Below are 14,588 nucleotides of genomic sequence, written 5' to 3'. Positions count from 1 at the left end.
ATTATACTGAGCAATATTGTTCTACAATAATAACGTTTTAAAATGAAAATCATGTCAAAATGAACATGATGTTACATGTATTGAAAATCACACAAAAATGAAAATCATGTTAAAATGGACATAATGTCAAAAGAAAATCATGTCAAAATGAACATTATGGCAAAATGAACATGTTTTACATTGAAAATCACGCAAAAATGAAAATCATGTTAAAATGGACATAATGTCAAAAAGAAAATCATGTCAAAATTAACATCATGGCAAAATGAACATGATGTTACATTAAAAATCATGCAAAAATGAAAATCATGTCGAATGCGAAACATGTCAAAATGAAAATAATAGCTAAAAGAACATAATTTCAGAATGTAACAAAAGAAATCATGTCAAAATGAAAATCATATCAAACTCAAGATCATGTCAAAAGTGAAAATTATGATAAATTGAACATAATGTCAAAATAAAACAAACAAGTGAAAATAACATTATCACAGACATGATACTGAGCACCAATGGTCTACAATAACATGATGATTACCATGATATTAAACTTGAACCTCAGGTCAAAATAGTGATATCCAATGAGAAATGATACAAAATGCTGTGATAAAAGGAGTATCAAAATGGCCAACATTACATGTACCGGTATGTGAAAACAATTCACTGAGGATGGACATGTGACAAACACCAATATTTTTTGCGAAATCATACTATATTCTTGAGAGATTGTTTTTCTTAGAAAGAAAATACAACAGAAGGAAAACCGTTCCATAAAAACTCCTTTTAAAATCAGTACACTGTATCAATGTTTTAGCATGTATCTTTCACAAGTACATGTAAATAATTACTTCCTAAAACAACAAAACTCACAAATAAATTGCCACCTGTCAGACAGGAAGTAAGACAATACATGCATCAAAAATAAAGGCAAATAATTTGAAACTTGGCATTCACACCAGTACCATTGCTTTAAGGACAGAGGTAAAAAAATCATTGAATAAAAGCCATTTTACAGAGACATAATCAATATCGTTCAATGTACAATGTTGATATAGCAACAATATACAACATGTCTTGCCTTTAAGAGACCAATTCTAACACTTCACACACACATTCTTGTTGCACCTCCTTTAACACAAAAAAATGCAAAAAAAATATAAATTCTGGCATCAATCTTGGCCTATCACAACATTTTATATTTCAATATTAAAATGAGGTGCCCTGAGAAGAAATTTCATGATTTGGCTAAAACTTAATGAATTGAAAACAAATAATATTATCTATTTTCTTTCATTGCATTATAAATGAGAATACACTAGTAATGTCGGACTGTGTAACTCTCTAAGGCTTACCATTTTTGATAGACCATGGTTCAGTTCATTGTAAGACAAGTAACCTTAACCATATGGATGATTTACTTTAACATAAATAAAATAAGGACTGTAGTTTTGTCATTACCTGACATTTTGTGTTGGATTCCATCTTTCAGATGGCTCCTCCCCACTCTGTGGATCGTCTATTGGTGGGTGAAGTATAGATATACACACATCTCCGTTCTATAATCACAAAAATATGATTACAACACATTTAGAACAAATCCAAAGTTCAATATAAAGTATGAAACATTTATCATTAAAGTTTAACGAACTGAATTTTAATAATCTCATTTGCAAATAAAAGCTCAAGAAAGTCAATGTCTGATTTTCTATACAAGTTTTGATCATTTTCAATTTAAGAATTTTCTTCACTTTGAAAAGTAACATTATCAAGAGGCTGAGCCTTTTTCCAATTGAGTTATTTCTGAAATAATTAAGTCAATGACTCAATGTATTAAGACTGATTACTGTGTAATCATATTTAATTTTACTCTATCCTCCTCAAGCTCTGACAATCTATGTGCACCATATAATGGCTAGAATGGAGTTAAAAGTCTTGAAGAATTTAGAAGATTAATCACCAAGCATGGCTTGGTCCATACTGTACAGTGCAGAAAGTTTGTTTCAAACTACTTATGTTATTGCACAAAAATACTCATTAAACCAAAATACTAGCCTGACTTTTATATTTATCTACCTGTAAATGTCAATCTATAAAGGAGAGCACATATTCAATATAAAGGTCAAACACCTATAGGCCATTTCAGTTATACAATTGTTTATAACTTAACCCAGTGATTTTTCTCACTTTATTGGGAAGAGGCCTTAGCCTCTTGATTTTGGGAAAAATTATCGCTAAAATTGCTGATTTGAGAAGTAAAAAAGCTGGTTTAAGTTAAGATTTTTGGGAAATCTGCATGATTTTAAAGAAAATTTCAATTGGGAAGAGGCTTTTTTTGGAGTCTGTTATATAAGTAGGAAAATCACTGCTTAACCTGCATAATTATATATCAGTACACTAATTCTTTTAACAATAGTTAACTTGACTGTAAAATGTTTACAACTCTCTAGGCTTGGGTATCATAAAGGCAAATACAGTATAACAGATAACATTGATCTTGTAGATCTATCAGAACATTCTAAGATGAAGCTGATGAACCAGATGCATCAATGAGTCTAAAGTTTCCAAATGAGCCTTAAGCAGAAATGGGTCTCAAGTTTCAAAATTACCTCAAAGTGGACAATAATTTGAGACAAGAATTGGTTCTGTATTTAAATTCTAGCAACCACTCCATTTTATTGATTTATAGGTAAATCATATATTCATAAGTCAAAATCTAGTCCAAACTATATAACATGATAACAACTAAGTACATAGAAAGAAAAAGAAATGTCAAGGTTTAACCAAACCTTGACATTGTGTAAGAAGTAATAATGAAACTGTGAAATGTAAGTATCACATTTTATCAAATTCTCCCACTTTTGACAAAGACTTCTACTGACACAAAATTATGTAAAAGTGTGAAAGCAATATTAAGACTTGTCTCTAACATTATATTATTTAACAAGAACTGTCAGTAGGAAACTATTCCCACTGCTTGATAATAAAACAAGTGCCTGGATAATGTAGAATTTTCTATTAGTTTAAAAAGGGCAATAAAGGATTATTCTATCAAAATCCATGTTATAGTTATGGACGTTGGACAGTAACCTAATATTATGCACTTAAATTAAGTGTGTGAAAGTTTAACCCATCAAGGTGAACACCAGCAGTCCTGCCCACTTGTGTGTTTTGGAAGAGCTAGCTCGCCTAGAAATTTTGACAGACACACAAAGCTTAACATTATTATTTCCTTTTCTTTTTTCTTTTTCTTAAGAAGAACATTTGAAATATTCTTTTAAAATTTAAAGTATTGTATATTTATTTATAAACAATAAAGGATTAAGGCATATAATAGAACTCATACATGTTTAAGACAACTGAAAAAAAAATACGAAAAACTCCCAAACAGTCTATCCTCGAATTATCCCCCAAAAGATGTAAACAAGAGGGCCATGATGGCCCTGAGGTCGCTCACCTGTATATAGGCCCCCCCACCCCTGGGCCAATTTTTACCCAAGGGCTTTTATTTGTTTATTTGAACAGACTTGGTAGACACCCATAAGAGGATGTTTCATGCTAAACATTTAAGTTCTAGCTCATTGGGTTTTTTAAAAGAAGATTTTTAAAGTTTTTACTATACACATATAGTTAAAAACAATGACACCCTGGGACAGGGCCAGTTTTGACCCTCGGGCTTTTATTTGAACAAACTTTGTAGATATTTACTTAAAGATGTTTCATGCTTAATATCTAAACTCTAGCTATTTGGGTTTTTTCATAGAAGATTTTTGTTATACACATATAAGGAAAATCAATGACCCCCCGGGCGGGGCCAGTTTTGACCCCAGGTTTTTATTTGAACATACTTGGTAGACACCCATTAGAACATATTTCATGCTAAATATCTTAGCTCTAGCTCTTTGGGTTCTTTAAAAGAAGATGTTTTAAGTTTTTACTATATGCATATGGGGAAAATCTATGACCCCCTGGGGCGGGGTCAATTTTGACCCCAGGGCTTTTATTTGATCAAACTTGGTAGACATCCATTAGAAGATGTTTCATGCTAAATATCTTAGCTCTAGCTCTTTGGGTTCTTTAAAAGAAGATTTTTTAAGTTTTTACTATATGCATATAGGGAAAATCTATGACCTCCTGGGGCGGGGCCAGTTTTGACCCCAGGGCTTTTATTTGAACAAACTTGGTAGACATTCACTAGAAGATGTTTCATGCCAAATATCTAAGCTCTAGCTATTATGGTTCTTTAAAAGAAGATTTTTTAAGTTTTTACTATATGCATATAGGGAAAATCAATGACCCCCCGGGGTGGTGCCAATTTTGACCAAAGGGCTTTAATTTGAACAAACTTGGTAGAGACTCACTAGAAGATGTTTCATGCTTAATATCTTAGCTCTAGCTCTTTGGGTTCTTTAAAAGAAGATTTTTAAGTTTTTACTATATGCATATAGGGAAAATCAATGACCCCCTGGGGCGGGGCCAATTTTGACCCCAGGGCTTTTATTTGAACAAACTTGGTAGACATTCACTAGAAGATGTTTCATGCTTAATATCTAAACTCTAGCTCTTACGGTTCTTTAAAAGAAGATTTTTAAAGTTTTTACTATATGCATATAGGGAAAATCAATGACCCCCCTGGGCGGGGCCAATTTTGACCCCAGGGCTTTTATTTGAACAAACTTGGTAGACACTCACTAGAAGATGTTTCATGCCAAATATCTTAGCTCTAGCTCTTAGGGTTGTTTAAAAGAAGATATTTTAAGATTTTTCTTTCGGTTGCCATGGCAACCAGAGTTCTGCATGGAATTAAATTCTTTGAACAATTTTTAAAGGTGACCACCAAAGGAACATTCCTGTGAAGTTTGGATGAAATTGGCTCAGTGGTTAATGAGGAGATGTCATTTAAAGCAAAAGTTTACGGACGGACGACGGACGACGGACGGACGACGGACGGACGGACGCCGGACGAAAAGCGATCACAAAAGCTCACCCTGTCACTTTGTGACAGGTGAGCTAAAAAGAACACAATAAATAATGGAAAATGGCCATGTGATCAAATGGGGATCATAAAAAAACCTTTTGTTAGATATACTTACTTCATATACATTTGGATGCCACATCTTTGTTAGAAATTTGACACTTGGTGGGGAATAAGGATAATCTGATGGGAATTTCATTGCAGCCTGAAAGTAAATTTTATAAATATATAAAATTATATATGCATTTGTTTATTTTGTTTTGTTTTCAAGCCATATTTACATGCCCTAAATCAATTTATTTATTAATCCGAAAGTTTCTTTATTCTTTTACCTTGCGAAAGAAAATTCTTGTGTTAAGTTTAGTTTCAGTTAAGTTTGATTGTTTTTACTAAGACAAACATTTTATATAAGCAAGTATAATGTATATGGCATGATTTGCTAAGTAAATATAACCCTCTATGATGGAACAAACCATTTTCAATTGTTCTTATCTACTTACATTGTATATATGTTTGGTCATTTGAATTTTTATAGACAAATCGCTGATACAGGCAATCACCAGATTGCCTTTACATTGACTACACAGAGAATTGTCAACATCAATGAGCAAAAATGCATGAATGTGTCTAATAATTCTGTCACAAAAATCATTAATATTTAATTCCAAAAGACCTTGTTTGAAACATTTGACTTGTGTCTCTGACCACTTAAGTCACAGTTGGAAGTTTTGTATATAAGGTAGTCTATCAGTTTTTTCTTCTGTTAAAATGACACTCTGCATGATTAGCTCATTAATGTTATTCTACAGCCCCGCACATGGGCATGTTAAAATGGTCACTATTTGGGATATATAACATTTTTAGCACAATATACATACTGCACTTAGAACTCCTTGATCTTTTGAAAAAGCAGGATAAGAGAAACAAGGCCAATATGATATTACATTATAGATAAAAGCCAACATCATAACTATCTTTAAAAATCTTTTCTGGTTGTCCATATCAATTGAAAGCCCTGTTTGCTGCATGTCTATTTCTTATTGATATTATTTCAAATTAATCTGAGTTTACATAAGAAATGAATGGCTTAACAATACAAATAATTGCTTAATACAGAGCAACAGATAAGCTTTAAAAGTGAATTGGGTATTACTCCATCATTTCCTTTGGAATTGGGTATTGGCTCCATTTAATTGGGTATTCAAAAACTCGATACCCTTCGATTTCAAGATCAATTGGGTATTCAATTATGAAGATATGAATTTTATGGTTTCAATATCAATAAAATTAAATTTAGACATCTTAACTGTTTTAAAAAGAAAATAGGATTAACAATTTACTAGAACTTTTCACAATTGTTTTATTTTTTTATATAAAATGCTCATGTTATATTCCATAATATTTTTAACAAGTTCGTTTTCTGACTGATTGTTGATTATTTGCGACTGTTTTGTTTCAAATCATTTTCCCATATTGCTTTTCAAAGCGTCTATTGATACAGCTGGGACCTACTTATTGACGGTCTCCGCAAAATCAACGGTCTCTGCCGGTCTGTAAAGACCGTCAACCTGAGTAGACAAATCGACGGTCTCATGCTTAGTCGGTCTTTGGAGACCGGGGACCGTCGAAGACCGGAGACCGTTGATTAGTTTGCATTGATTCGGGAATATTCGGATATCATGCATATCGATATAATTTGTCCAAAACAACGAGTGTACGACAGATTAATTTTGCGGTGATGAAAATGACAATACGCACGGGTTTTAAAAAATCAATTGCGTAAATACGCAAATACGCACCTTATCTGTTGCTCTGTTAATAAGTCATTTGTATGATAACCATGGTTGTGTTCAACTGCCTAAATTATATGGGGAAGTCAAAGCCCGGGACCGCAAAGCAGGCCCGGGCTTTGGCTTTCCTGGCTTTAGACTACACATGTATATTTAAAAGGAAATCAAATAAAAGCAATTAAAGAATATATAGAATTCTATACAGTTACCTATCAATAAAATTTTCAGTGTCAATTCTAGTTGGGTGCCACCATTTTCAATATAATTTAGTGATTACATGCAGGGTATTGCTATAACGGAACAATTACAACTTTTTACATTAATAATAATGTTGAGTGTACCGAGTTAAAACAAAGGCTGTTCATGAAATACCAAATGACACCTTTATAACAGAAAAACGAACAATTTTTTTACTGACCTCCACATTCATAGGCTTTGCCAATTTCATATTAATAATAAATATTGAATATATTATATAACTTTGTGAATCAGCAGTAATGGCCCATTTGCATAATTATGCTTTAAACTTTTTATTAAAGTACCTTATGCAAAACAAAGATGAATGCCACTCATATGAGGTCCTTTACAGAGTTTTTTTATGTTCAGTTAAAACTTTTTTTATTATCTACCAGGATACCTATTTTATAATAAATTATTCATTTTGAACAGTGTCAACCTCCTCCCCATTAGTTTTACAAATGATCAGCTTAAATGTTTCCAAATGTGTGTTTGATTAGAATTGTACATCCTTTCTTTAAAAATCAACTATAAAACTGAATTATAAATTCATGTCCTTACATCCATTTCCTGATATGATGTCATATTTTGTTTAATTTTGTAAACAAAGAAAACAAAGGGAAGTTATTGGTTTCAACATATGAAGTAGAGTTATATTCATACAATTCCGGCAAAATGAATAAAAAATAGATCAATAAATCAAACCTTGAAATATCCACCCTCATAAAGGGTGCCAGGAGGTCCAAAAATTGCCACTTCCCACTCAAACAAATTTTCATCGTCAACCAGTTTCACACGAAACCCTTCGACGGGCTCACTAACAATTTTCTTCAGTTCAAGCTGTAGAGCCTTAACGGCTCCGCTTGTGGGACTTTGTGCCATTTGTTACAATCTATATTTACTATTTTTTATATGATTGTCTGAAAAAAGAGCCGAATAACGCTACTGTTTGGCTTCAATCCAGACGACTTTCCTTTTGTTTCTATCGCAGCGCAGTAATGGCGATTATGACGTCATAGACGGCAGTGATAGTCGTAAATAAAAACAAATAAAATATAGATATATATATTTAAGATCATTATTGTCGGTGGATATAAGAACAATTTTACAATTGATATCAAGTTTAGATCTACAGTTAACTAATTTTTTTGCAACATAAAAATGTAAGCGGACGACATCTACGAAAACCGCATGAACTTCCGGGGTTGATGATAATGAAGAAAAAAAGAGTAGATTTATTTAATTAATGTAATTTGAGGATGGCAGCCTCCAATCTTAGTGCAGAAGAAGAAAAGGTAAAATTTAATAACAAACTTTCTTTTTTGCTTATCTAATATTTGAAACTGAGCTCAAAATTTTTGACATTTAGGAATGAAATTTAGTATACTCGAACCCCATGATACCGCTGACTCCACGGTACCGGTATATTCACAAATCTCGCGATATTTTTGTCAACACCACCTACCGAGTGTTTATATTGACATGCTCCAAGTAATATTGGCTATTTCAAAGTTTTTAAACATTTTCAAGAGTTTCTGAAGGAAATATTTCACATATCCTACCTTATTTTTATTTTACTATCCTATTTTTCCATTGCAATAAATAAGTCTCTCTACAAAACACTTTTTTTTCAAGAAAATAAAAAATCACAGGTGCTGACGTCATTCAACCTCCATTACATGTCACTTGACCTTTTGACATCATTTTTGGCGGGAAAAAATTAACCTATGGAAAGCCATTAGTGCATATAAAATAGTTTATGAAAATTAAAAAGTCAGTTTCATTCAGTCTTTTAAGGAGCCTGTGTAAAGTGCCCATATCGTTATTTTATCTTCATCATATAGAAATAAAATTGATTCAATGATACAAAAGGACCAGACAATCACAACAACACTAAAATTAAGTGAAGGGGCATTTTTGAATCCAGCCACATGGTATAATATACACCTGTAATTGGGAGGAAAAGGTTCTAAAACAGAGACCCCTTGGGAGTCATAAAAGATGAACAATAAATTATTGAAACACACGTTTTTATGTTGTTTTTAAGCGGTACCACTAAAATACGCAACGGAGATTTTTTTGGCGCAACGGACGCAACGGGCGCAACGGAGATATTTTTTTTTAGAAAAACCGGCACAACGCCTTTTTTAAAGTCAATGTGCTATATTTAAGCATCTAAAATGATTGTTTATAAATATTTAGTAAGTAAGTTTTAAAATATTTTATAAATTGTATATGTTTAATTGCACTGAAGGGTCATATGCCTGGCGAAATGGAAATTTCATGGCGCAACGGAGATATTTTTTTCAGAAAAACCGATACAACGCCTTTTTTTAAAGTCAATATGCTGTATTTGAGCATCTAAAATGATTGTTTAGCACTATAAAGTAAGTTTATGGATTTCAAAATGTTTCATAAATTGTATATGTATACACTGAAGGATTATATATACCTGGCGAAATGGAGATAATTTTGGAAAATCGGCACAACGTTTGTACTATTGTACTATTATATGAAATTAATTAACACCCAATGTTATTTGAATAAATAAATTTAAAAAAAAAGAGATTTAAAAACCTTAATCGTATATCAAATAATCAAAGAGCTGCAATGTTGATGTTGTAAAGGATTGTGTGCCGCCGAAATGGACATTTTGTCTGCGCAACGGAGTTTTTTTTTTTTTTTTTTTTTTTTTTTTTTTTTTGGCTCAACGGAATCAATGTCAGTCCGAATTAAGTAGTTATATGAAGAAGTAAATCATTAAAGATATTAACTGAATTACGAAGTGGTGTAATAAATGCCTGTTTTATTAATTTAGAAATGGAATTAAAATACGGTTTTATCGTTATGGCTGACACTGAAAGACCATGTATGGATTTTACAATCTGTTTCATTTTTTCCGTTCAATTCGTTATTTTTACGAAAGTACCGTAATAGCTTTTCTTACATAATTTTCAGAATTTTTACTTGAAGAATACGAAAAGTCCGTAAAGCATACGCTGTTGACTTTCTAATGTAATCTTACAATAAATTACCAAATTTCAACAAAACGTTAATTAATGGCTTATTGCTGCAAAAAGATATACGATTTTTTTCCGTCATGGCTGATATTCGAATGATGTTGTAATATTTAATTTTTATGCATTTTTAAAAATAAAATAGTAGCTATAAACATATTTATTGTTTGATGTAATTATTAAAATAGTAAAACGACATGCCTGTAGAATTTGCTTAGACTTTTCCATTTAAAACATAAAATAATTAACTTGAACGTTACTTATAACAATTCCCTTCCCAATCAGAAAACCCGTTAATCAAATGCAGCTACTGTTTATTTAGCGAAAACAACAGCAACTTGGTGATTGGCAGAAATGTTTATCACGGGTGTTAAGTACCCGATAATTAAATTACCAATGACACGTTGGTTTGATGTTTATTGGACAAGCGTTTTCACACCATTTAGATAAATGTGATTAAGAGGAACATGTATTGACTTTAGGTATTACATATTTTTTATAACTTATTATTGTCGAAAAATTGCTTTTGAAGCTTATTATGCCAATATATTCACTCAAACTATGAGAAAAATTGTGTATATGAAATGTGAGACGTCACAAAACATTTTGGAGCCTGAATCCGCCACTGATAACGGTCATGTTTTCTTTTACAAGTGTTAAAATTATTAAACACCCATGCCATACTGGTGCACGATACCGTGCTAATTGCTTACAATTCTCGCGTAATTGATTGCCGTTTGTCAATATAACAATTATGAAATATTTTGATTGCTTTTGATGAAAAATACAATTTATACGCAACAAACAATTATTGAAAAGGTAAACAATGATTAATGAAAGATAATAAATTAATAAAATAAAATAATATGATAAAACTGTTATGATAATCCCCGTTGTGCCGAAATGTGTCCATTTCGCCGTAATTTAAATATCTTTTACAATATCCTATTTTCAACATTTTCTAAAATAAAGGAAAGTAAATCATTTTTAAAAGACTGTTACTTATTATTCTCAAATTCTTAAGTTATGTTCAAACATAAGTACTACCCGTTATGCAAATCTTCATTTTCCATTGCGCCGAAATTATGTCCATTTCGCCGTCCATTTAGAATCTGATATATTCAGTATTTTACCTAATAAAATCAAACTTATACAGTATATGTAAAAAATATGTATACAATATCAACAATACCAACTTATATGATTATTTTATGGTTTAGACATAAAAACAGTACACAGTTTTGAAAATAAAATCTCCGTTTCGCAATTATCCATCGGCGCAACAGAGTTTATGAAAGGTATAACAAAAATACAATGTTGATTCTGTAATATCAACATATTACTTTATTTAGTTAACTAATGCAAATTCAATTAATTTCAATTAAAAATTATGTATAGAAAAGCTATTACAGTACTTTTCGTAAAAATAACGAATTGAACGGGGAAAAAATGAAACAGATAGTAAAATCTATACTTGTCTTCCAGTGTCAGCCATAACGATAAAACGTATTTCATTCTATTTTTAAATGAATAAAACAGACATTTATAACACCACTTCAGTAATTCAGTTAATATCTTTAATGATTTACTTCTTCATATTACTACTTAACTCGGACAAACATTGTTTTCTTTTTAAATTCCGTTGCGCCAAAAAAACTGTCCATTTCGCCGGCACACAATCCTTTACAACATCAACCTTGCAGCTCTTTGATTATTTGATATACGATTAAGGTTTTTAAATCTTTTTTTTTTAATTTATTTATTCAAATAACATTGGTGTTAATTAATTTCATATAATAGTACAAAAGTACAAACGTTGTGCTGATTTTCCAAAATTATCTCCGTTGCGCCATGAAATTTCCATTTCGCCAGGCATATTATAATCCTTCAGTGTATACATATACAATTTATGAAACATTTGAAATCATACTTACTTTATAGTGCTAAACAATCATTTTAGATGCTCAAATACAGCATATTGACTTTAAAAAAAGGCGTTGTATCGGTTTTTCTGAAAAAAAAAATATCTCCGTTGCGCCATGAAATTTCCATTTCGCCAGGCATATGACCCTTCAGTGCAATTAAACATATACAATTTATGAAATATTTTAAAACTTACTTACTAAATAGTTATAAACAATCATTTTAGATGCTTAAATATAGCACATTGACTTTAAAAAAAGGCGTTGTGCCGGTTTTTCTAAAAAAAGTATCTTCGTTGCGCCCGTTGCGTCCGTTGCGCCAAAAAATCTCCGTTGCGTATTTTAGTGGTACCCGTTTTTAAGCATTTTTTTTTCAGATTTGAATACAAGAATGCTAAAATGATATATTTGCTATTAAAACTGCAATGGCTTTCCATATAAATAACATTTTTTACCAGTGCACCGGTAGCATGAAGTCTGTTTAACTACGTCATACAAAATGGTCGACCATTGTTTACATTCACAATGAGCGAGAATTTCAGAGTAACAGAACTCTGTAATGTAATTTTAAGAGGATTAAATGTTAATGAAGTTGTTTATTCCTTCTTTTTTTCAAGTCAGTAAATTTTTATATGAAAAACACCTTGTATAAAATATGTACACCGGTATCGTGGAGACCCGGGCTAATATTTTTGATAGATCTATGGAATTACAGTCAACCCGGCCCCAAGTTAACCCGGCCCCAAGTCAACCCGGCCTCAAAATTGGTCAACCCGGCCCCAAATTTGGTCAATCCGGCCCCACAGTATTTTTATTTGGTCAATGCGGCCCCAAAATTGGTCAATGCGGCCCCAAAATCGGTCATTCCGGCCCCAAAATATATATTTTCAAAGAAAATTATTTAAGTCATTTTGTTGCATGATGGAATAAAAATGATTTATTATTAATTGTAGAACAATAGTAAAAAAAACATGAACTGGCATAAAAGTGTCGGTAAATTTAATTGCGCCGATTAAGACTTTAATACGCAATATATATATAGTGATAATGAATAATTATATAATTAATTTCAAAAGCATAATTGGTCAATTCGGTTGTTGTTCGTGAAACTGAAATGATCAGATTTATTTTCTATGATAAAACTACAAAATATAACAAATCTACGGTGGCACAGAGGTGACATGTGGGTGTCTTTATTTATCTCGTTCCCACGAGATAATAAGTCGTTCCCACGAGATAATATCTCGTTCCCACGAGATAATTATCTCGTTCCCACGAGATAATAAGTCGTTCCCACGACATAATATCTCGTTCCCACGACATAATATCTCGTTCCCACGAGATAATAAGTCGTTCCCACGACATAATATCTCGTTCCCACGAGATAATTATCTCGTTCCCACGACATAATATCTCGTTCCCACGAGATAATAAGTCGTTCCCACGACATAATATCTCGTTCCCACGAGATAATATCTCGTTCCCACGAGTTAATTATCTTGTTCCCACGAGATAATATCTCGTTCCCACGAGATAATTTCAGCCAATCAAAACTCAGTATAGTGGAAAAATTAAAAGTTATTTCCCTTTTTTTAACAAATGCTAAAATGGACTTTAACAATCAGGCTAATATTAGAAACCTTATATCAAGATACTTTCATGAAAGATTGAATTACCGGCAAATAGTGACTGTGTTGCGAGAACAACATGGGATATTATTGTCAATAAGACATTTATATAGACTTTTAAGGTCTGAAGGACTTCAACGAAGGTCGTACTCTGATCCATCTTCAGTTATAGACTTCGTCCAGAATGAACTCCAACATTTCAGGCCAGCAACACGGATACAGGATTATGCGTGAAAGATGTCTGGCAAATGGTTTATATGTTCGATCAGGCGACATAGCAACCATTCTCCGTATAATGGATCCCGAGGGTAAGAAAATAGCACACCCGTCTTTATAAATGTATAGCCACAAATAACAAAATGTCATGTAAAAACTTGAAGACACAGACATGACAACAAACGTCATATTTATAAGACTTTCTTTTCTGTATCCATTATCATATATTCCTTTATGTTATTTGATGAACAAAAAGCCTCTTCTGTATGAACTTCATAAACGCACTACCCCAATTAAAGGAGAAATCAACAGCATCCAGCAGTATCAAAGTCACATGATCCCTATGCGACCAAACATTCACTTTGTTAAAGGGTAAACCCAATAGCAACGATGTTGGCCTATAAACATGAGAATACATACAGGAGAGAAATACTTTAAATGCGACGTGACGTGAGAATACAAACAAGAGAGAAATACTTTAAATGCCACGAGACGTGAGATTACATACAGGAGAGAAATTCTTTAACTGCGACGAGAAATGAGAATACATACAGGAGAGAAATACTTGAAATACGACAAGACATGAGAATACATACATACGGTGTCCTTATCGTGCCATTTAGAATGTCGTCCGTCGCGTCTAAGGGTAGACACACGACAATGCGAAGTGACATCGCGACAATGCGAAGCGACGCTCGACAACGCGAAGCGACATGCGACAATGCGAAGCGACGCTCGACAGTGTCAAACGATATGTCGCACTGTCGCCTAGAAATGTCGCGGTAAAAAAGGGCGACATTTAAGAA

The 14,588-nt window shown here is 32.4% G+C and overlaps 1 protein-coding gene across 1 annotated transcript; it reads right to left on the bottom strand.

Annotated features, from left to right (window-relative positions):
* Positions 1 to 5: 5 nt before the first annotated feature.
* On the bottom strand, positions 6 to 7,954 carry LOC132740561 (ubiquitin-conjugating enzyme E2 R2-like; the record flags this gene model as incomplete). The annotated part of the gene is made up of 4 exons (XM_060728482.1): positions 7,705 to 7,954; positions 5,091 to 5,177; positions 1,459 to 1,556; positions 6 to 21 (listed from the first exon to the last, which is right to left on the bottom strand). Coding segments are annotated over exons 1-4 (378 nt in total), but the record flags the coding sequence as incomplete, so codon positions are not given.
* Positions 7,955 to 14,588: the final 6,634 nt, after the last annotated feature.

The sequence above is a fragment of the Ruditapes philippinarum genome, unplaced genomic scaffold (genome assembly GCF_026571515.1).
Source record: "Ruditapes philippinarum isolate M1 unplaced genomic scaffold, ASM2657151v2 ctg20305_1_1_1_1, whole genome shotgun sequence".
In the NCBI taxonomy this organism is placed as follows: Eukaryota; Metazoa; Mollusca; class Bivalvia; order Venerida; family Veneridae; genus Ruditapes; species Ruditapes philippinarum.
Note: the sequence above shows the minus strand (reverse complement) of the source record. Positions and strands in the feature narration are given on the sequence as shown.